General features: G+C 36.9%; 1 protein-coding gene across 1 annotated transcript; it reads right to left on the reverse strand.

Moving 5' to 3' along the window:
* Positions 1-405: 405 nt before the first annotated feature.
* On the reverse strand, positions 406-22485 carry LOC123236592 (survival motor neuron protein-like). Its single transcript, XM_044662985.1, has 9 exons — positions 22378-22485; positions 16871-16942; positions 12662-12781; positions 11082-11279; positions 10437-10598; positions 8542-8613; positions 7525-7635; positions 4989-5036; positions 406-633 (listed from the first exon to the last, which is right to left on the reverse strand). Exons 1-8 carry the CDS (start codon positions 22444-22446, stop codon positions 4989-4991), a joined length of 852 nt encoding a protein of 283 aa, XP_044518920.1. The 5' UTR covers positions 22447-22485; the 3' UTR covers positions 406-633.
* Between the last annotated feature and the right edge of the window lie 1756 nt (positions 22486-24241).

Below are 24241 nucleotides of genomic sequence, written 5' to 3' on the forward strand. Positions count from 1 at the left end.
AAAGTATTTAGAAGTTAAAATCATTCCAAAAGAATGTTTGGTCAGAAAACACTTTAACTTTCATAATCTAAATACAAATTTTAGTAAAAATGTGGGCATCAAATTGAAGCAAAGGGGGCAGCTAGGTAGCTCAGCAGATAGCTAGTACTAGACACATGAGGTCCTGGGTTAAAATTTGGCCTTAGACCTGGCTGTGTGATCCTGGCAAGTCATTTTCCTCAACTGCCTAGCCCTTACCACTCTTCCGCCTTGGAACCAATACTTATGATTGATTCCATGACAGAAGGTAAGGGCATAAAAAAAAAATTAAAGCAAATATAGTGCTATTTTTTTTAAAAATCAAAAATTTTAAAAGTAAAATTTTATTGACATCAATAATAAAAATGACCAAGTTTTCAACATTCGTGACTTTCACATTCCCAGTTTTATTCAACTATGCAAACATCCCTTTTTCTAAATATATTTTGCTGATTAATTAAAAACCTGTGTACATAAGAACATATTCAACAGTTATACAATGGACTGCACTCTCCAGTCAAGTCTTCTTGAAGGGGTGGGAAAAAAAAAAAATCAACTTTGTTCTTCGCAACCAGGACAGGATAAAATGCCACTCTCCTTGGGAGAGATTTGTACCTGAATTTAATAGAAAGAAAAGACAACATGCAATCAAATTTTTTTTAATGAAAGCCCATTTTCTTAATACAATTTTAGTGGGACAAATAAAAGCCACAAATAAAGACAAATATAAATCGAAAGCTCATAATGCTCTTTATATTAACATAGTAATTTAAATCTATTATTTTCCTTTGTATATGGACAGTGAAATTAATACACTTCAAAGAAACAAGAAAGAATATCAAAGGATATTTTTTAAAAGACAGTAGAATCATCCTACTAGATTTATAACTTATGAAGTAACAACTATAAAAATCATCTGATATTAAAAAGGAAGACTATTCAATGGAGTAAGAAACTCCAGAAAAAAAAAGTATCAGCAATTTTTATTTCTGTCATCTTGTTTCTTTCATCTTTTTCAATAGGGTTCAAATACAGAGTCCCAAATCAAGTTGTTAACTTGCTCTTATTTATATTTAATGTTTAATAAACAATGTACAGGTAGATAAAAGGCCTTTCTGTATCTGAGTTATCTTTTAAGTATTAAACATTGTAACTTTCAATTAATAGATATTTATTTCTTCCCTCTCCCCCACCTTCCTCTGTCCCTAGGAGGAGAAAATACTTGTAAAAAATATGCTTAATCAAGCAAAATAAATTCTCATGCTGACTGCGTCCAAAAATGTGTCCAATTCTGAGTCCAGGTCTTCTCATTCACGAGGTGGGTTCATTTGTGTATCATTTATCTTTTGGAATCATGGTTCAACTTTTTTTTTTCTTTACAGTGTTGTTGCTAATTGCACAAATTGTTCTCCTGGTTCCCATCACTCTGCTTATTTTGAAACTATCTCTTTTCATTATAGCACATAAGTATTATTAAGCCATTCTTCATTTGATATGCACCCACCCCCTTTGTCTCCAGTTCTTTGCCACTAAGAAAAGAACTGCTATAAATATTTTTATACAGAGGTCATTTCTTTGATCACCTTGGGGTGTAAGCCTAGTAATGGGATCTTTGGGCAAAAGTACCTACATAGTTTAGTAGCTCTGGGGACACAGTAACAAATTATAACGCTAGAACGATTCATAGATCCACCAAGTGTGCCTCAATGTGCCCATTTTTTAAAGCCCCTCTTTTATTTCCATGTCAGTTTTGCCAATCTGATGGTTTTGAGTTGGAACTTTGGAGTTACTTTGATTTTTTTCTTCTAATTATTGATTTAGGTAACTTTTTTCCATATGCTGTAGATAGCTTGGCTTTCTTCCCTTGAGAATTGCCTATTCATTATCTTTTGCTCATTTATCAGTTGGAGAATAGCTTTAAACTTTACAAATTTGATCAGTTCCTTATTTATCTTGGAAATTAAATCTAATCAGGTAAACTAGCTATGAACACCCACTTCCCTCAAACAAACTTGTTTCCCTTTTAATCTTAGGTATAGTATTTTTAAAAAAAATAACAAATAATCCCTATCTCTATAGTATCAATCCTAAGAGAAGGGCAGTAAAGGCCAGGCATTTGGGGTTAAGTGACGTGTGTGTGTGTGTGTGTGTGTGTGTGTGTGTGTGTGTGTGTGTGTGTATTTTTGTTTTTTGGAAAAAAAAAACAAAACTCAAAATTTTTGTGTAAAAACTCAAAATTTCATATAATCAAAACTGTCAATTTTATCTTTTTTAAAAAAATTCTCCCTATTGCTTATTTGGATATGTATGTGTATGATATATGCATCAAAAGGTATTTGAGGATTTTCTGCTGACACAAATTTTGGCAGAGTTCATAAAGAGGTTGGGCTTTTTGATTCCTCTGACTGGTAAGCTGTTTCAAGGGCTCCATTCAGAAATAAGCCACTTTCAATTATATCTAACAACTCTAATGATCTCTACCTGCTATCAGGCTTTTCTATTGCTTGATAAAGTAATGCCTAATTATTCCAGAGGTGTATCTTTTATAGGTTTTTGACACTGGAATATTAATCTTTCTATAGGTGCATTATGGAGGTAGGCTCTATTGTGTATGTTTTTGTTAGGCAAATTACGTATTAGTTTTGGAACATTTTATGATTCCAAATATAATTTTATAAGATTAGTATTATAGTTTCAACAGGTTCTTCCCATTTAGCTTTGATTTCAGGGTGCAAGTAGGGCTCACAAAATATAGCAACAGTTTTCTTAATATCTTTATATTCGATGTGTCTTGCCTGGAGGAAACCAATATCTGTAGGTATTACCCACAATCTGCTGATTCATTGTAAACTCCAGAACGAGCCTGAATACTTTTGCTTCTATCTTTCTTTGTAATACATTAAGATATTCTATACAAGTCTAATTTCATCTCAAGGCATACTCTTCCACTTTATTTACTTCATGAGTTTTTTATTGTATATGTGATGTGTCTTTTTTGTCATGGCATGAGCAATATGGAAATATGTATTGGATGAAAGCACTGATATCACCTATATTAGACTATTTACCACCTGGGGGGGTAGGGGGGGGAAGGGAGGTAGGGAGAAAAACCTGAATCCTAAAATCTAACAAAACAATCATCAAAATTTATTTCAACACATAACTTCAGATCTGCAGGAACTGATGTAGAGCAAAATAAGCAGAACTTAGAGAATATTGTACACAATTACAGCAATATTGTACAATGATCATCTGGGGAAACTTGGCTACTCTCAGCAATGTAATGACCTGGGACAAACTGAAAGGTTTATGATGGAGAATGTTATCCACCTCCAGAGAAAGAACCATTGGAGTCATCTTCCACATCAGTATCTTTGGTTTTATTTTGGAGTTTTGATGATGTCGGACTTTGCTCTTACCACAATGACCAATATTGGAATTGCATGACAAAAAAAAAAAAAGGGAAAAAAAAAGAGATGATGGAAGGGATCATTTTAGAATAATCTGGGAAGACTTGTATGAACCAATGATGAAAAGATTAAGTGAGCAGAACCAGTAGAACAATTTATACAATAACAATAAAAGTTAAAAAGATAATAAAAAATTATATTCCATTCATTCAGTCAAATGAGATAAAGGTTTTTAAAAAAGATTCAAATTATTAGCATTATCAATCAATCATCTAGCTACTAACTCACTTTTCAAAGGACAATAAAAGATAGGGAAATGAAGTAATTTGGTAAACATCACATCCACATTAATTAGCAGAGCCTGGACCAGTACTACCAAGTTACTGTCCTCACTATATATATATATACCATGTTGTCTCTTGTTGCCACTGCTTATGGCAACTCTCTGATTTAAAAAAATATATAGGGGGCAGCTGGGTGGCTCAGTGGATTGAGAGCCAGGTCCAGAGATGGGAGGTCCTGGGTTCAAATCTGGCCTCAGACCATTTCCCAGCTGTGTGACCCTGAGCAAGTCACTTAACCCCCACTGCCTACCTAGCCCTTACCACTCTTTTGCCTTAGAACAAATACCCAGAATTGATTCTGAGATGGAAGGTAAGGGTTTAATATATATATATATATATATATATATATATATATATATATACATATATATATATATATATTTCCAAATATGCATAGAAACATTCATCAACATTTATTTTCTTAAAATTTTGAAAACCAAATTATCTTCCTTCTTCCCTTTCCCCCTCTTTGAGAAGGCAAGAAATTTGATAGAAGAAAGCAACTAACCATGCTGTATCCACATTAATTAGAAATGAAATTCCATTATAATGAACTCCATGAAACGTATTTTGTGTGGATAGTATATTTTAATGAAAACATGATCAGAAATCTCATTCCTAGTCTTTATGAATAAAACCAAACAAAGCTGATTCCTAAGCCTTTCTGTAATGAATCTAGATATGAAACAAGGTCTGCAGGGGTGTAAACACTAATAATGAACATCAAGTTCATTTAAATGAATAATTGAATTTTTTTTCTCAGAAACAGCATGGGGAGGAAGATAAAAACTGATAATCCCACTTTGTTCTCTGCTCCTCAGTCTTGATGAATGAAATTGATCCCCATGCCTATCCAATGTATGAAAATCACTAGTATTTAAAGGACCACACAATCTACTATGTGCATTTCCTTTTTTCTAATATGATTTTTCATTTTTAAAAATATATTTTATTTTGTTTTTTTCCTTTTTACTTGGATATACACCCAAATGAATACATGCCAAATAAACAAGGGATCAAGGTAGGCCTTCTCACATTCTTAATGTTTGTCTCTGTCACCTTGTGTTAGGTTCACCTTTTTCACTAAGATGCATCTCCCATTCTGAAAAGGCATAGGAAAATATCTGATTTTTCCAAATTTTATTTCAGTAGAAACAAAAATAGGTATATTTAAGAAAAGTGAGAATGACAGCTATTGTAGCAGTGGCAAACTTACTCAATTGAAGTGCTGATGCCTTCCTTCTTTTTGATGTTGTTTTAAGCCCTGCAGAAAGGAGACAAGAATATTTAAAAGGGAATATATATTCGCTCCATACTCCATATAATTGTTAAATCTGTGATCAATTCAAAATATTTATCTTTACCTATCCTAATATTTGGATACTAATTTGTTTTCTAGTCATTTCCCAATTCAACTGTCAGCTTTTTAAAGATAGATCTGAACCATATACTTTCTTGATTTCTGAGAGCCTTATGCTCAGATGACGTGAACAAAGGAAGCACTTATCAAATGCTAAATAAATTAATTTATCCTAGTTGCAATAAATGGGGAAAGGGCTATGGAGAAAGGAGTGCAGGAAAAGTCCTTTTTTACCTGGAAATTCAGCATCAGAAAGTGCTAAAGTACACCCCAACCAATCTGCTTTTTGGTTTCTCTGGAGCTATTCATATAGCCATGGGTTATAAATATGTGGTTAATGGCCAGTGTATGGGATAACCCTACTGATAGGACAAGCAACAAAGCAGAGATTCTGCTGTATCCTGATTTAGTGGTGTAACAGCTAAGAATAAGACCAGAAACAGATAAAAAAAACTGCTGGGTTCTGACTTTTTAATTATGAAATAAAATCAAATGCTTTGACCCAAACCAAAATAACCCACTCTGAATAAAAGTCGGCAAACATATTTGACCTGACCCCTAAGCCAGACATTTTGTAATAATAGTGTGGAACAGGTGATGGGGGGAGCCTTGGATACAAGTTGAACTCAACAACTCTTTATGGTTTGATCCTGAAAAAGTTACAAACTTCTCTGTCCCAGGCAACTCTAATAATACTGTAAGTTTTAGGATTGTTGCTTTGTACCAAGAGATTATTGACCATGCCCATCCCAATTCCAAAAGAATTTTCATACCTTTCTAACTTTCATAAGCCATAATCCCAATTTTGCTTTTAAAAACCCTATGAGCCATCCAGCAAATTGGAAGAGATGATAAAGGAAATACTAAAGGGGTTGCAGGAGGTCAGGAACTTACTAATACACTGTAGGTAGAGTTATAAATTGGTCTAACCATTCTGTATTTTCATTTTGAAGTATACAAACAAAAGATTAAAGTATCAAAGATCCTACTGCTAGATAAACCCCAAGGAAGTTAGACTGAATGAATGGTACCACATATACCAAAATATTTATAATAGTATCTTTTGTGGTAGTAAAAAAAAAAAATAAAAATAAAAATATAAAAGTTGGTGTATGTTAATTGGGAAACATCTAAACAAATAAACATGTAACAGCAGATTAAAGAATTCTACAAAATGATGAATGGGGAATTCAGAGAAACTTGGAAAGATGCATAAAATTATATAGATCAATGATGAAGAACACCCACCCGTCCCCCCGGCCTTGTTCATTAATAGAAAGGCAGAGAGACTCAAGCGGAGCTGCCCCTGTCCCTCTGCCCAATGGGAGCACTTTCTTCTTCCAGTGTGGGATAAGAGGGGAGGGGGGCAGAGCACCCCCTGACACTTGGTGTGGGGGAGAGGCCCAGCACACGATCTGGGGGTGAGCCCAGCACTCAGTGAGGTGTGTGTGGGGGGTGGCACAGGGCCAGGCACTCCATCTCTAAAAGGTTTGCCATCACTGATATAAACTAATGTAGGGGTAGAACCGGAAGATTATTGTGATTCAGTTCTATAAAGTCCATTCATTGATCCCTGGACAAAAATCTGATAAGAGTACCAAAAGTCAAATTAAAGTTTATTTATAACCAAAAAAATTGCATGACTCTTGGTGCCCTCTGCCCATTTCCTTGCTACTGTCTCATTGGTAACTGAAGAAGCACAAAGAGGCTGGAAAAGACTGAGAGCTATTTTAATTTTTTGTTCCATGGGTGGCTGAGGCAATATATATAGAAATGTATGCTGGATTAGGGAACATCAAACTATATATAGCCTGAGGGCCAAATTAAGTTCCCTACCTGTTTTTCTATAGTTTATAAGGTAAAAAATAAACCCATTTTTATACAGCCCTAGAAGTAAAAAAAAGGAATTAAAATTCATTTTTAGTTTGGGGACCACACCAAAACAGGTGTCAGGCCAGTCTTGGTCCTCAGGTCACATGCAGTTTGCAACAAAGGAAAGAATATAAGAATCCACAAAGAATTAAACATGGTTCTTCAAAGGGTAAGGGCAAGTTAAAAGACTGGTATACATAGGCTGCTACATAAAATTTAAGAGGAACTCTGGAAAAGAAAAGGGGAATTTAAATATGGCCTCAGACACTTCCTAGCTGTGTGACCCTGGGCAAGTCACTTAACCCCTACTGCCTAGCCCTTACTGCTCTTCTGCCTTGGAACTAATACACAGTAAAGATTCTAAGAAAGAAGGTAAGGCCTTCAAAACTAACAAATATATAAATAAATAAAAGGATACCACAACACAGAATAACTCAAATTTCTTTGTAACTGCATAAAAGAGAGAAAGCATATGCCCAGAGGAAAAACATTCAAGGAAAGGAGCACATTTAACACCTACCAGATAGTAACCAGTATGATAGCCACTCATGTACCAGGCTATTAACATACTTCCCAAAGCATCAGCATCTTCAGGAGAATCGGGAGACATGGGAGGTGGTGGAGGAATCAACTGCAAATGGCAAAATAGTTACTATTAGAGACAATAAGCAAAAAAGACAGATGGCAGTCTATTTACAAAAAAACATAATGATAACCCTCCTCTACTACTGCATACAACCTTTTACATAAAATAAAGAACAACTCATAGTATTTAGGAAAGAATCAAGCCCACAATATAGTATAAAATGAACAATGTTATTTCTTAGTAAGGAAAGAACAAAGGCGAAATAAAATGATTTCTTTTTTAAAAACCTTTACCTTCCAACTTAGAATCAATATAGTGTATTGGTTCCAAGTCAGAAGAGTGGTAAGGGTAGGCAATGGGAGTTAAATGACTTGCCCAGGATCACACAGCTGGGAAGTGTCTGAGGCCTGTCTCTAAATCTACTCAGCCACTCAGCTGCCCCCAATAGAATGATTTCCTAAACATTGTGCTTTTAAAGCCACCAGCATTTTGTGGATGAACTACTACAAATGATCTAAGGATGAATGAATATGGATGAATTATTCCAAACAGAATCTTGAATATTTTTTCCCTAAGTAAAAATAAATTCTCTTCCAAGCACAGATATATCACAGGACTAGCCTTGTGAGTAGAGGGTTCTATATGCACATTATAACATGAGAAACAATGTCTTAATGTCTATTGGTCTGTCTCTGATATCTCACCATTTAGAAATTAATTCCTTTAGGGTTCATGGACATTAAAATGCAAATGCATTTGAGATCTTGGGACAACATGAAGGAACTAAGGTGGGTATGCAGACCAAGGACGTGGTTCCAAGTTGAAGCTGGCCCCAGAACAGTAAATCAAATAACAATTTTAACTAACCTTAATGAATTAATCCAGGAAACCCTATATTTTCAGGAAAAGACTCCTAAATGGAGCTCATATTAATGTGAAATCAGTACTTACTGGTGGTCCTGAAGGAAATGGAGGGGGCCAGCCTGTGAGAAAGGGTGGTGGGCCACTGAATTTCAGTCCAGGCTGTAATAAAGTATTTCAAAAAGAAAAGTGATCAACAAAGGCCTAATGGTCCTAAAACAAAAAGGGCTGAAAATAATATGAAATAACACTGCCTATAATTTATACTTAAAACAACAATAACTTGAATTTAGTTATTTGATGTTTGCAAAGCACTTCAATTATCTCATGTCATCTTCACTATAACTTTGGAACTATTATTATCCCCATTTTTCAGATGAGGAAATCAAGCCAGTATGACTTGTGCCCAAGGACACACAGTTAATAAGGCTGTATACAAATATTAATTAACTCCAGGCCCAGTGCCACATAGTGACCTAATTCTAAAATGACATTTGTTCCTCGATAGCAGTAACCTGGGCTCAAAGCCACTCATTTACCCAGCTTCCTATTCATGCAAATACTTCAGAAGAGGCAGGTAAATTCAAAAGTAAAAGAAATTAAAAGGTTGAAAAAAAGATAGTTGTAAGCCATTTTGTTTTCACATATCTACCAAATATTATAAATACGCTAACCTTTTACTTTAACTACTGGATTATAATTTTCATACAATCTCACCTCACCAATTAGATGTAATTATTGAATTGAAATGATCAGTTGATCAGGGCAGCTAGTGGGTCAAGAGAAAAAGCACCAAGCCACAGAGTCAGGAGGACCTGGGTTCAAATCTGTTCTTGGATACTTCCTAGATGTGTGACCCTGAGCAAGTCACTTAACCCTGTTTGGCCCAGCCCCTGCCCTTCTATCCTTGAGCTATTACAACAAGAAGTAAGGCTTTGTTTAAATTTAAATTTTCAAAAAAAGTCGATCAATCTTGATTTTTCTTCCAAGATTACTTTCTGAATTTTTTGATAATTATAGACTCAATGTGTGCCTAATACTAACATGTCTCCACTGAAAGTTTTAATAGTCATTATCATCCAGAAGAAATGACTATGTATATCATCAGGATGAATTTCAAATGAATACAAGATGAGTAATTTTAACCCTTGATTTGTCTAATAAAAAAAAATTTTCAAGCCTATGAAGGCTGACAATGTTATTTTTTTATGATCAACCTTCATAAGAAATAAGTGCAAGCTTGATTTTGTTTTTTTTTTTCCTAAATGATCTTATGATTTCACTGATATAAGGAACTCCCAATAAGAAATCTGTCAGTCTATCAACAAACATTAGGCACTCAATATGTAAAGTCATTCCTAAAGTAATATTGGCTAGATTGGTAACAGGCAAAACAAAAACTTTAGTGATCTAATAAAATCATTTTTTCTTTCATAAAAGTCTTCTGGCTAAAATGACAAATATTAAGTTTCTCATCTAAAGAAAAGAACAATTCACTAGATCGTGTTGACCTCTGCCAAAATGACTAATATTAATGTACACTGCTTAACTACTTCAGTGGATCTGTTGCTTTAAAATAATAGCAGCTCACTTTTATACAGCTTGTTACAGTTTACAAAACACTTTAAACAGCTCATTTGAGCTTCACAACAACCCTTAGGGATGGGGATGCTATTTGTCCACAGCCTTCAGGGGAAGAATAAACAAAGTCATCCTGCCAGGCATAACATTAGGCTAGATAATTCTTAAATGGTCTTCATTAACTCATCTTTCTTAGTTCTCCTCGGATATAATACTGTTCAATCTTTCTTTTTTATTCTCTGAGCTCAATAATTTCACACCTGGGCCATTCAGCAGGTATAAGAAGACCAACTCATATTCAAATAACATATGACTGAATTTCAAAGAAAAATTCTAGACAGATCTAAATCAAATGTTTTGTTGCCTCATATACAGCCTAGTCCCTCCCAGTCAGCAGTGTTTACCTTGCCCAGCCCTGGTACTGGAAGGGGAAGTGGTGGTGGAGGAGGGAAATAAGAGTTCCAATGACCAGCTTTGGATTTGATACGATTCTGTTTGTTTCCAGGCGATCTGGAAGATTTTTCACTTTCATCTGTTGAATACTGACTTTGACTTTCATTTTCATTCTGGGGGGAAAAAAAGTTTTATACAAGATATAGATAAACTGCCAGTTACATGTAAAGGTCATAAAATGTTAATGCCACCATCTTGTGTCAACAAGCTGGCAACTTAATTAATTGTACCTCTATGTAAAGAATAGTTTAAGATAATTGTAGCTTTAAAAAATGCAATACAGATTTAAATACTTTACTTGACCTAAATGCAGAATGGCTTAATTGGTTTTATTTTTTCAGTATATATGTTCATCTTTTTTCTGCCCTTCTAAATAGATTTCATTTTAGGAATACAGTCTATATTCATATCAAAATACCACCTCTTTGACATTTAAAAATGTTCATTCATATTGTTCTAATTACTCCCAAAACTTTCTGTATAGCTCAATCACTTGAATTTACCAAAAGATGATTTCAAAAGACATAGAAGTTTTATTCTTTAATTCAATACTCCATCTCTAAGACAATTATATACAAATATATTTGTGATCTTACTTCATGAATAGTTTCCTCCTCATGAACTCCTTCACTATTTGGAAGAAGAAGATCTGAAAGATTCTGCTCTTCTTTATTTCCATAGCCAGTGTAAACTACAACACACGTGCCTCTCTTCTGATCTGTTGATGCAATAGTAGCTGGATACAGGTTGCCATCTTCAGACCAAACTGCACAACAAGCATCACCAACTTTCCACTGCAACAAATCAACACTTTTAAAACTCTTTATGTTTACATATTACATATAAATCTATCCTATATTTGTCTAATGTGATCAGGCATCAAAATAATTAGTCTCTTATAGTTTTAAAAAAGAGTAATGAATATAATCCAAAATTTTGTTTCCTAAAGTTGAATTTGAAAAGTAAATTTCACAATAAGGGGATGTCCCTCGATTGGGGAATGGCTGAACAAATGATGGTGATGGAATATTACTGTGCTATAAGGAATGATGAACCGCTTGATTTCTATACAAACTGGAAAGACCTCCATGAACTGATGCAGAGTAAAATGAGCCGAACAAGGAGAACATTATATACAGGAACTGAAACACTGTGGGATGATCAAATGTGATTGGCAATACAATGATCCAGGACAATTCTGAGGGACTTATGAGAAAGAATGCCATCTATATCTAGAGAAAGAACTGTGGGAGTAGAAATCCAGAAGAAAACATGATTTACCAATTGTTTATAAGGGGATATGATTTGGGTTTTTGGTTTTTAAAAGATTACTCTATTACAAAAATGAAAATATGGAAATAGGTTTTGAGTTATGTGATAATTAGATTAAGTCTACACTACCCATCTTTAGATTTAATCACCAAAGGTGAGAACACCTCTAATTCTGGGAGATCCGTAACCCATGTGTGAGTGGGTGATGAATCAGAATCAACTGACTGCCCCCTAAGCAGTACTATGAGAAGCGGCTATTGTGATTGGACATGCAAATTAGGAGGGACGCACAGGAAGTGATGCATAAGTGACCCCTTTAAAAGGAGAAGGTCTTCAGTCAGCTGGCAGCTTCTGGTGAAGAGTATGGCTGATGAAGGAGCTCTTCGGGTCTATGAAGGAGTGTTGAGAGACTTGGTGAGACTACTTTAAATATCTTCTTTTGAATTCCACACAGTGAGTTTAAAGACTGAATCTTCCTGAACTTCTCTTCAGAAACTTCTTTTAGTAGACTCTGTGAATGAAGTTTGCTCCATTCGCCTAACTCTCCGCTGAGGGTTAATTAGATCTACTTGGATTAATTAGAGGATCATAGTAAATTACCTAGTAGGTTAGATTCTTATTTCCTCATTTCCTCTCTCTTCTTAATTGTAAATAAACTTCCATAAAAGTCAATTTTGACTTGAGATTATTCTTAATTGAGGATTGATAATAGTTCAATCCTCTGGTGACCATCTTTTAATATATTGAACCCATAAAATCCCCTTTTCCCCCTTAAAGTTATAAATATGTATAACCCAGTGGAATTGCTTGTCAACTCTGGGAGAGACAAACAACATGAATCATGTAACCTTAGAAAACTTATGTGTAAATTTGTTACTGAGATAAAATAAAGAAAAATAAATACCTGCTTCAATGAGGTTGGGTTAGGTTTTTTCTTGTTTCTGTTCTTAATATTTTTTCTTTTTGGTCCAGTACTTTTTTGTTTGTCTGAAGTTTCAGAAATTTCACCATTCTTTAAAGCATTCTGTCAAAATAAACATACAAGCTACTTATTCATAAACACATAGTCAATACTCAGTGCTTACAAATGGGATACTAAGCCATACCCCAAAGCAGAAAGCTTCTACTTCTTTATACTCACTAATAAACCCACTATAATCATGTTCTTTCCCTTCCACTCTACTAGAACTGTTCTTTCAAACAGCCTGAAAGATCCTGATTGCGTCACTGAGCAAGTTATGTGACCATTTTCTAGGCCTCAGGGAGTTGAATTAGAGGATCTATAACATGTCTTCTAGCTCCAATTCTCTAAAAATCTAGGAAACAGGTTAAAAAGGAATCATGGAATGTCTTAAGGGTAAAAATAAGTCCAAAAAAAGGATACTATTAAGTTCAAGGTGGATATGTTAAAACATATATACGGGGTGTTCCATAAATCTTAGTGCAGGGTTAAGTTATGAAGCTTTATAGGTAAAGCTTCTTGGGGATGCCCCCCCCCATCCTGATTTGTACATATCCTTTCTCACTGAAAGGCAAAATTAACTGTTAATTTTTGAAGGCAAGCAGTGTGGTTTAGTGTAAAGGATACCACTGGAATGACAGTGGAAGGATTTATTTTCTCTTTCTGGGCCTCTACTATGTGAGTTGTAAAATGAGAATCCAAAGAGGTACCCCATTTAAGGTCTTTAAGGCTTTTAAATCAATGATCCTATTTAACACATCTATAGACTTTTACTTAAATCTACTTTGGTTCCACAAATCTAATTAAATGCTACAACTACTTTGCATTGCTAACTACCCTGTTTCCCTGGTTGTGCTGTCACTACTCTATCCTATTTCTCCTGACATCTTTCTTTTTCCTCCTTTCCTAGACTTTATTTCTTTATTGAAAGACTTCCTATGATTTCTGTCTGTCAAAAAAGTCCCAATTCTTTATGACCTAGCTCTGTACTGGTAAATCTATGGCATGTGTGCTGGAAAGGGCTGCTCCCCTCCCCCTCTTCACTGTGCCTGAGGACATTTCTCACACTACCTGCCCCTCTGCCCAGCAGCCAATGAGACTGCTTCCTCCCTCCCCTGTCTGGGGTAAGGCTGGGGAAGTGGTGGCTCACATACAATTTGAGGAAAGTGGTTTGGGCACTTGGTCTCTAAAAGGTTCACCATCACTGACCTAGCTTATCTTTCCAGCCTTATCTCCTACCATTCCATATGTGTATGTGCATGTGAGTATATGTACATGTATATACACATATCCATACACACTCTCTCTCCCTTCATGGGTCATGGCTCACGTCATTAACTCTGTCTGTTCTGTCTCACCATCTCACCTCTACCTGCTGAAATTCTTTCTTTATTTGAGTCTTACCTCTAAGGACACCTTTTCTATTAAAACTTTCTCTCTTTTCTCTTTAGCTCCTTATATTTATACTGGAAAATGGCACTAATTCTTCACTCAAGTCCCAGGTCTGAGGATGACTGTGCCTTCATAGGTTAGGATAATGGAGTGCAAGCTCAGGCAGGCTCAGCTAAAGTATTATGACTTCGAGTCCTTTCTGGGTAACAATCTGCTTTTGCTTTCTGAAGATTAGCTTAGCTAAATAAAAAGCAGCTAATTACTAGAATGACTAGCAGTTCATGAATTCTTTTTGTTAGGGTAACCAGTGATAATAAAGAACAGACTCTACCCTCTCCTTCCCCCACCTCATTTCTGCAGTTAAGTTTGCAGACAGGGAACAGAGGGGTATTAGGAATGACTTGGGAGAACATTTATAAATAATTATTTTTAGACTATTTAAAAACTTTTAATATTCAAAATGTGAACACAGCCTCCATATGAAAAATAAAACACAGCATCACTTTTTGTGATTGTAAAGAATTGTAGTAGTATCAGGAAATATCTAAGTATTTTAACATATAAAAATTTCTCCTACTTTCCAGCTCGTCACATGCTGTGTCAAAAATATATCAATTAAAAAAAATTAGCCTCCAAGTCAAAAAAGATCCTTGAAAGCTCTCTTCTTAATAACAGTTTTGCTAGTGTAGATCTTGTACTTGTCTGTATTTGAAAGAATATTTCTTTTCAAAATTTACTAATTCAAATTTTATTAATTCAAACTGGACCCCCCCTTTTTGCTAACCCAAGTTATGAGTCTTATACCACAGTGTGACAAAACAGAACAATATTTTACAGACTAATAATAGTCTAAAATTCCACCTAACAAACTATGCCCAAAGGGCTTTAAAAGACTACCTGCCCTTTGATCCAGCTGGGTTTATACCCCAAAGAGATCATAAGGAAAAAGACTTCTACAAAAATATTTATAGCTGTGCTCTTTGTGGTGGTAAAAAATTGGAAAATGAGGGGATGCCCTTCAATTGGGGAATGGCTGAACAAATTGTGATATCTGTTGGTGATGGAATACTATTGTGCTCAAAGGAATGATGAACTGGAGGAATTCCATGGGAACTGGAATGACCTCCAGGAACTGATGCAGAGTGAAAGGAGCAGAACCAGAAGAACCTTATACACAGAGATGGATACACTGTGGCACAATCAAATGTAATAGACTTCTCTACTAGCAGCAATGCAATGACCCAGGACAATTCTGAGGGACTTATGAGAAAGAACGCTTATCCACATCCAGAGAAAGAACTGTGGGAGCAGAAACACAGAAGAACTGCTTGATCACATGGGTCGATGGGGACATAATTGGGGATGTAGACTCTAAGCAATCACCCTAATGCAAATATTAATAATATGGAAATAGGTCTTGATCAATGACACATGTAAAACTCAGTGGAATTACTTGAAAGCTGCGGGGGGGGGGGGGGGAGAAGAACATGAATCATGTAACCATGGAAAATTTTTCTTAATTAATCAATTCAATAAAATTAAAAAAATAAAATAAAATAAAATTCTACCTAACAAACATGAATAAAGGGTCTATACCGACTTGGGGCTGGGCTTAAGAAGATGAAAAATGTTCTTCTTAGGTAGCTAATTTTCTATTGAAGTATACAGTATGCTGGGCTGGGTTATAGAACAGGTAACAGAGAATGGGGGTGGGCACAGGGGGACCAGACATTAAGGGGTGGGGATGAGGAGAAAGAAGAGTATAAGTGAGCACATACACACTAAAAATAAGAAGGGTCAGGAAAGGCTTCAAGGAGGCAGATGCTGAGCTAAAACTTAAGGCAAGATAAAAACTCTAAGAAGGAAATGCATTTATAAAAGAATTATAGGTTTAAGTACCTGATTTAATTTAATTACCTTTTACTGATAGATTAAAACAGGGTTCAAGGGGGCAGCTGGGTGACTCAGTGGATTGAGAGCCAGGCCTAGAGATGGGAGGTCTTAGGTTCAAATCTGGCCTCAGACACTTCCCAGCTGTGTGACCCTGGGCAAGTCACTTGACCCCCCCCCCCTCCCCCATTGCCTAGCCCTTACCACTCTTCTGCCTTGGAGCCAATACACAGTATTGACTCCACAACAGAAGGTAAGGGTTTAAAAAACAAACAAACAAACAAACAGGGGGCAGCTGGGTAGTTCAGTGGATTGAGAGCCAGGCCTAGAGATGGGAGGTCCTAGGTTCAAATCTGGTCTCAGACCCTTCCCAGCTGTGTGACCCTGGATAAGTTACTTAACCCCCATTGCCTACCCTTACCACTCTTCTGCCTTGGAGCCAATACACAGTATTGACTCCAAGATGGAAGGGTTTAAAAAAAAAAAACACAAACAAACAAAAAAACCCACAGGGTTCAACAAACATGCTTTGAATTGAGCCCCCAAATTTAGGAGCCACAATAATTTTTCTGCTTCCAAAGGGGAAAAGAACAACAATGAGTCTTAAACAGAAGCTGAGCAGGAGGCAGATAAGTGGTACAATGGGGAGAGTGTCAGGCCTAGAATCATGAGATTCAGGAGAAGAGATGATGAAACTCATTCCTTGATAGAAGTAGATGAATATAGATGCTTAATCTTGACATACTTTTTTCCCCATTATTTTAAGGAAGGATTAGGGTGGGGGTGGCATGTATACCAACTTTAAAGATTTTCACTTAAATGGACAAACACACATTCAATGGTAAATAAGAAAATAAAATACATTAATACCTTAAATGAAGCCACAGCTTTGTCATATGCTTTTATTAATGCTGTATCATCCCATATGTCAGAATCATCGCTCTGAGGGGGGAAGAAAGTAAAAATTACAAAAACATGAATTATAATATTATCTTCAAAATCAGAAATGAAAAATAAATAAGAAATACCAAAATTGCTGAATAAAATTGAAATTTGATTTAAAACTAGTTTAAAACTAAGTAAATGATGTCCCATCATACAGAGGTGAATTTTCCAAGGTATATCCCCATAACCAGCAACTTCAAGTTTTCCTCTTTTCATGGGAGCTTATAGCTGTAGGTTCTAATTATAGTTTTCCTCCAGTTAACAGGCACCCAAAGAATGAAGGAAAAAGCACTTATTGTTTATTATATGCCAGTCATAGAGCTAAGTGATGGAGATATAAATCCAAGGAAGAAACATAGTTCCTGCCCTAAAGGAAATTACATATTCATACAGAAAGACATATATAAAGGGGAGCTAGTTGGAAAGAGAGAAGCTGCATATAAGTAATGCAGTATATGAACATAGTGGAATGGTTTTGGAAATGACTTAGTTCTGAGCCATTAAATTTCTGCCCTTCCATCCCTCTTAAAAAAAAATGCTAATTTTCTGTCTTAGAATGGATACCAAGTATCAGTTCCAAGGCAGAAGAGCATTAAGGGCTAGGTAATGGAGGTTAAGTGACTTGCCCATCATAGTCACACAACTAGGAAGTATCTATTGCCACATGGGAACCCAGGACCTCCCACCTCTAGGCCTGGCTCTCTATCCACTGAGCCATTTAGCTGTCTTCCACTTTTCCAACTTCCCAAACCTATTTGTCTCCACCAAAATATTTGGTTCCTTTATTCTTCCCCATTTTTCATTTTTCCAATCAGTCCCATTCTGATCTCCCCTTTGTTCTTTAGTCTTAACTCCAAAGTTAATCAGTTCAATAAAAAGCATCACCCAACCTTGAATCCATCACCCATTTTAGCTCTCCTGCTGGTATTAACATGTTCATCCTTATCTTGGGCTACTCCAATAAACATTTTCTCTAGTCCTACTTCTAAGCTACCAGAGAAAGTTAAAAAAAAAAAAAAAGTACCAGAAAAACTAATTAAATTAGGTGCACTACAAAACCAAGGGTCCCAAAGAAAAGATGTGATTGGATACCACCCCTCCCCACTTATTTATAGAGGTAGAGTACTTTTAAGGGTGGAAAGGTACATGTAACTTTTTTTTACTTTATTCTGATATGTTAGTTTTGCTGAACCTTGTTTCTCCTTCTCTTAAAGAGAGGAAGAAGGAAATGTAGATGATATAAAAACAAAAGGCATTAAAATTTTTCAAGGGCCTTCACTATTTCATCCTTTTGTCTTATTGAACTCTGAACAGTGGCTATTAGTCAGTCTCAAACTTTCTCAATTCCACATCCCTGTTTTCCAAACAAATGAACCAGCCTTCTACTTAGGTAGAGATGATCTTTTGTGAAAATCTTCACAAAATAAGCTAGGGCTTTCTGTTTTATTGCTAGTCCTCCATATTCTCAAATCTCTCTACCATGTTTCCTTTTTTTTCTACCAGGACTCTTGTCTCAAAGATGAGGTAGTCCTTCTTGCTAAGGTTAATAATCCCTCTAATTACGATCTTAAATTGATCCTTACTACCTGGTTCTAGCAATCATTTCCCATTTCTCATCTTCAACCTCTTGCAATCTACTGATTTCTTCCTTTCTGTAAACTTCTTAAAGGCAGGCTTTGCCTTTTTTTTTTTTTTGGGGGGGGGGAGGGATTCTATGGCACATATTAAGCTCTTAATATATCTTTGCTAGGGCAGCTAGGTGGCTTAGTGGACAAAGAGACAGGTGGGTCTTGGGTTCAAAATCTGACCTCAGATACTTCCTAGCTGTGTGACTGTGGGCAAGCCATTTAACCGAAATTACCTAGCACTTACTGATCTTCTGCCTTGAAACTGATATTTAGTATCAATTCTAAGACAGAAAAGTATAGGTTAAAAAAAAATCTTTCTGATTGATTGCTACATACATACTCAGCTCTCCCCTATCCTTAAAAACTCCACTGATCAAGATATTTCATGTTATCCTGTATTCCTTTCCTTGTCAAACTTTTAAACTGTTTACATTCAATGCCAAAGCACAGGAGATGATAATGGATATAGAAAGATCAGCTAAAGGATGATGACTTGAACCAGAGTAGTTATAGTGAGAGTGGAAAGGGAAAGAGATTTTTTTGAGAGATCTTAATAAGAAGAATTAAATAGGGTTGGATGAGAGTGCCAGCAAGAGAATACACAAGGAGCTCCATGACCTAAGTTTTGTATTCTTCTCCATTTCCATAAATGTTTGTTACTGAGGTAAATGATCCCAATATTTGAATCTGGTTTCCTAGGTAAAATAATGTGCTTAGTAAAGTAACAGAAAAGATGAGACCCATGCCTGAAATAACAGGGTGTATCTAATTCAATAGAAATAGGGGAAAAGTAAACAATGAATATTAAAATGGGAGCTGAAGCTCCCATTTATATGATGCTTTAAAGCTGCTAAAGAATTTCCATTATATTATCTCATTTGATCCTCACAGGGACTCTAGTGCTATTATAATTAGTCCCATTTTATAGAGGAAGAGACTGAGGCTGAGAGAGGTTAAGTGATTTTGCACATGGTAACATTGCTGATAAGTTTCTGAAGCAGGAAGAATTTGAAGTTGGTCTTTCTGACTCCAAGTCTGGTGTTTTCACTACTGAGCCACCTAGTTGTACAATGCTCATGTGAAGAAATCCTGATTTTTAGTAAAGTTAGTCAATAAATATTAATAAGTGCCTACTATGTGCCAGGCACTGTTTGAAGAAACGATTCAGGGCAAAAGACAGCTTCTGCCTTTGAGTAGCAAATAGTCAAATGGGGAAGACAACATGCAAATCAATATCTATAATAAAGCTAAATATGATTAAAGAGGAAATAAGTAACAGAAGGGAAGGTACTAGAATTAAGAGTTTGGGAAACTCTAAAAGCCAGGACTTAAGCTGGGGCTTGATAGAAGCCAAAAGGCAGAGCAAATCATTCTACAAAGCCTTTCATACAAATACTGTGGGTATTTATCAAATATAATTAGATTCAGAACTTGTTGAATAACTCAGTGTAGTTTTAAGTGGTTCAAAATCAAACTGGAAGGTTTCCAGAAGAGCATCCTAAAGATCTGTGATTGAGTTTGTAGTTGACATTTTTTCAATGTTTTAGAGAATAGGATGTATAGTACATGATAATTTTCAAATGACTCCAGGTCAGACTCACATATCAGATAACAGAATCTAAATTGAGAAATATTCTGAAAAGCCAAATCAAGAGGAATTATAAGGACAAATGCAAAGCCTTATATTTGAGCTAAAAAACAAAAATGAAACTTCATAAATATAAGACAGGAGGTATGGCTAGAAAGCAGTATGTGTGAAAAAGATATGGAACTGCTGGTGTAAAACTTGAAAGCTTAATTTTAGTCAATTGTGTCATTTGTCAGCCAAAAAGCTCATGTGATCTTAGGCTGCATTGAGAGGATAGCTCCAGGTATTTAAAGACGATGGTCCAGCTGTACTCTATGTATTTATTTGGTATTTACTTATCTTAGTACATGTTATTTCCTCCCAGAAGAATGTAAACACAAGGGTGAGAGTTATTTTATTTTTGTCTTTGTACTCCCAGGGACTAGCATGGAGGCTAGGCAGCTAGTACATATTTAATAAATGCTTGCTGAATTTAAATGAAAGAGTATAAAGAAATTTAAAGAACCTTCTTAGAAGATAAAGAACAAAGAATACTTATAAAGACTTAATAAAAACTTGGTGGGGTGGGAGGGCCAGAACAAAGACTGAAAGGTTACCAAAACCAAGGGAGGCCAAGAAAATCAAGAATAAGATGATCTACAGAATTGAATAGTGTAGAGATTTAAGAAAGTTAAGAAATATTATAAGGCCATTGCATTTGGTAGTAAGAAAGCAATTGTGAATCTTGGAGAAATTAAGTTTCCTCGGTTTAGTAGCAGCAGAAACTCAAATCCAAGGAACTGAAGATGAAATGAATGATGAGGAAATTTCCAGGGTAAGCATTAGGGTAAAAATAGGATGATAGTTTAAAGAAGCAGTAAGGTCAAGAGAAGATATTTGTCTTTCAGACAAGTGAAACTTGAACATTTTTTGTAGTTGGAAGGGAACAAGCAGGAAGAGTGGCTAAATGTGCAAGGGAAAAGAAATAGTTAATGGAATAAAGTTTTAAGAGAGCAAAGGGAAGATGCGGAGTTATAGGACTCTGCTACTTGCCACCTGTATGACCTTGGGGAAGTCACTTCTTTTTCTTCACCTGTAATAATGGAGATGGGGAGGGAGTTTCAGTGGGAAGACATTACATGATCCCTAAGGTTCCCTCTAGCTCTAAACCATAAAAAAAGGAAAAACTTAATTTTTTCAGGAACTTGCCTCCAGCACAAAACAATCACATACAATTAATTACCAATTCAATGTGGTTAAGAGATTCATAAGTATTAGGTAGCTAAGATCATAAGATTTCTGGCTGGACAGAGGCTTTGAAACTATCATCTCTTCCAATTTTCCGTTCATTTGAAAGTTAACAGAACTGAGATTAAGAATCTTATCCAAGCTAAGATGCCAGTCTGAGCCAATGAGCTGGTGCCAATGAACTTTCTGAGGCTGCTCCTCTCCTGCCCTTGCATTCCACGAGCATTTATTAAGCTACTACATGCCTGAAACTGTAAGGTTAAGTGCTGGAGGATACAAAGAAAGGCAAAAACAAGATACCAACTCTCAAGGAGCTCAGATTCTCAAGGGCAGAAACGAAAAACAACTAGGTGCACACAAGATATATACTCTGTGTGTGTGTGTGTGTGGTCGCTTCACAGAGAAGGATTTGGGAGCTGGAAAGGGGTTGTGCCTCTTGCAGAAAGGGGGATTTCGGCTAAGTCTTGAAGGAAGCGAGGAGGCGGAGGTGAATAAGATTACAGATTAGTGATACCAAGAGCCGAGAAGAGAAGTTCGAGGACAACTAGAGTTCGAAGAAAAGGCAGGAGGCCAATGAACGTCATTTATAGGGGATATAAGAACGTAGGGAGCCTGGGAAGGCAGGTAGAGAGAGTTATGGATGGTCCTGGTAGTGACGCCGTCAGACCCGTCCTTTGGGAAGATCACTTTGACCGCAGCAAAGGGTAGACAATCCTCGGGGGCCTCTCTCCGCCTTGGCGTGCGTGCACACGCTCCCCGGAGGGTAGCCCGGGAGAGACCAGCTACTCGCCGGGAATACCCGGCTTAGTCACGGCGGCCGGATCTGGGGCTCGTCCATCTCCCTAGACAACCGCGGGTTCGACGCGAGATGAGGAGAAAATATGGAGCATGTCGGTCCCTCGGAGGCGGAGGTTGGTGCCTGGGGCGTAGGCCAGCGCCTCTCAGCCTTACTCAAACCGAGGTGTCGAGGTTCCCAGGGACTCCCTTACCTGTCCGGTACCCCTGCGGAATAGTACCGGCTCCTCGTGCTCCCGAACGCCCCCACCTAACGCAGCCATGGCGAAATAACTAGCGACCTAAGGCTCAGGCTTCGCGGTTCCGCCCCGCCCCCGAAAGACTTCCGGTTATGACAGTTTCCTCCTGCCCCTAAGGCTGTTGGGAGATGATGGGGAACGCGGAGTGGATACAGACCGACACGCGACTTCCGGCCGCTGAGGAAGCGGAAGTAGCTTCTCGCGAGTATGACGGAAGGGAGAGGAAAAGAGGGTGAGGGGAAGGGAAGAACAGTTAGGGAGGGGGAGGGGTAAAGGAAGAGAGAGACATTCACCTCCCCTTTCCTGCCCCAATGTTTACCATCCAGTTTCTCTAATTATTTTTTTAATCATCTCTTCTTAGACTTGACCCCGTCAATTCCGTTCCCTTTTCACCCTGCCAAGAATTCATTTCCTCTCTTCAGTCCCTCGTCTTGATCCCATCTTTAAAAATGTTCACTGGATCCCACCCCTAAAGGCCATTGTCTTTTCACAGTCAAACTGCTACCAAAACCGGGAGCCCACGCTGATTATCTTCACCTTCCACACATTTCTCAGCCCCTTGCAACTTGGCTTCAAGGACAATTAAAACTGTCCTCTTCAAGGTACCAATGGCTCAACTACTAAATCGAAAGGCATTATCCTTGCAACATTTGATTCTTCCTTAGAATAATTTTTCTTCCCTTATTTTTTGTTACACTTTTCCCTCCTAGTTATCCTACTTGTCTATCTGCTGCTGCTTTCCCCTCTTTCCTAGATTTTTCATCTCTCCTCTTACAATAGGTATAATTCAGGGCTCTTTCCTGGGCCTTATTCTCTTCCTCCTCCTATACCATATTTCCTGGTACCTTATCCAGTACCAAGCCATCAGTTATCACTTATATGTAAATGACTGTAGTTGTGGCTCTAAGATTGCTGTTCAAGAACTCTCTTGATCTGCAAACCCACACAGAGCCACACCAGCCATTTGTTCATCTTTATTAGTAAGTCTCATCAGGATCTCATGTTCAACTTGACCAAAATAACTCATCTTTTTCTGCTTAACCCACTCAACTTCCAGATTTTGTAACTGAAAACACCAGCCATCCAACTTCGAATCCTTGATTCTTCTCATTTCATTCTCTAACTTCTCTCACCACTACCCCCATAGTCAAACAGCTGAAGAGTCTTCCTAATTTTACCTCTATTACCTTAAGGGTTCAGGCATTTCTTACCACTTGACTGTAGCCTCAGTGACTACTTGCCACCTTGATTCCCCTCTCCAATCCATCCTTCAAATAATTGCCAGATTAATACTCCTATAGCATGCCTGACCATTTAAATAAACTTTTGCAGTGCCTCATAATATCTAGGATGAAATACAAACACCACTCTGACATTTAAATTCCTGCACAATTGGGTTCTGACCTACCTTTCCAGGTTCAGTATGAGTTATTTCTCAACATACACTCTATAGTACAGTCAATTTGGCCACTTTGTTTTCCATTGCACAAAATATTATATCCTTCTTCCATACTTGTAATATATTCCTCTCAATCACATTTCTAAGAATCCCTAGTCTTGCTTTTTTCCCCTCCCCATACCAATACTTTTTTTTAACCCTTACCTTCCATCTTAGAATAAGTACTATGTATTGGTTCTAAAGCAGAAGAAAGGTAAGAGCTAGGTAATAGGGGTTAAATGACTTGCCCAGGGTCACACAGTTAGGACGTGCCTGAGGCCAAATTTGAACCCAGGACCTCCCATCTCCAGGCCTAGCTCTCTATCAATTGAGCCCCTTAATTGCCAATACTTTTTTTATTGGACTAACTCAATAAACAAT

This window comes from Gracilinanus agilis, chromosome 1 (genome assembly GCF_016433145.1).
Source record: "Gracilinanus agilis isolate LMUSP501 chromosome 1, AgileGrace, whole genome shotgun sequence".
NCBI lineage: Eukaryota > Metazoa > Chordata > Mammalia > Didelphimorphia > Didelphidae > Gracilinanus > Gracilinanus agilis.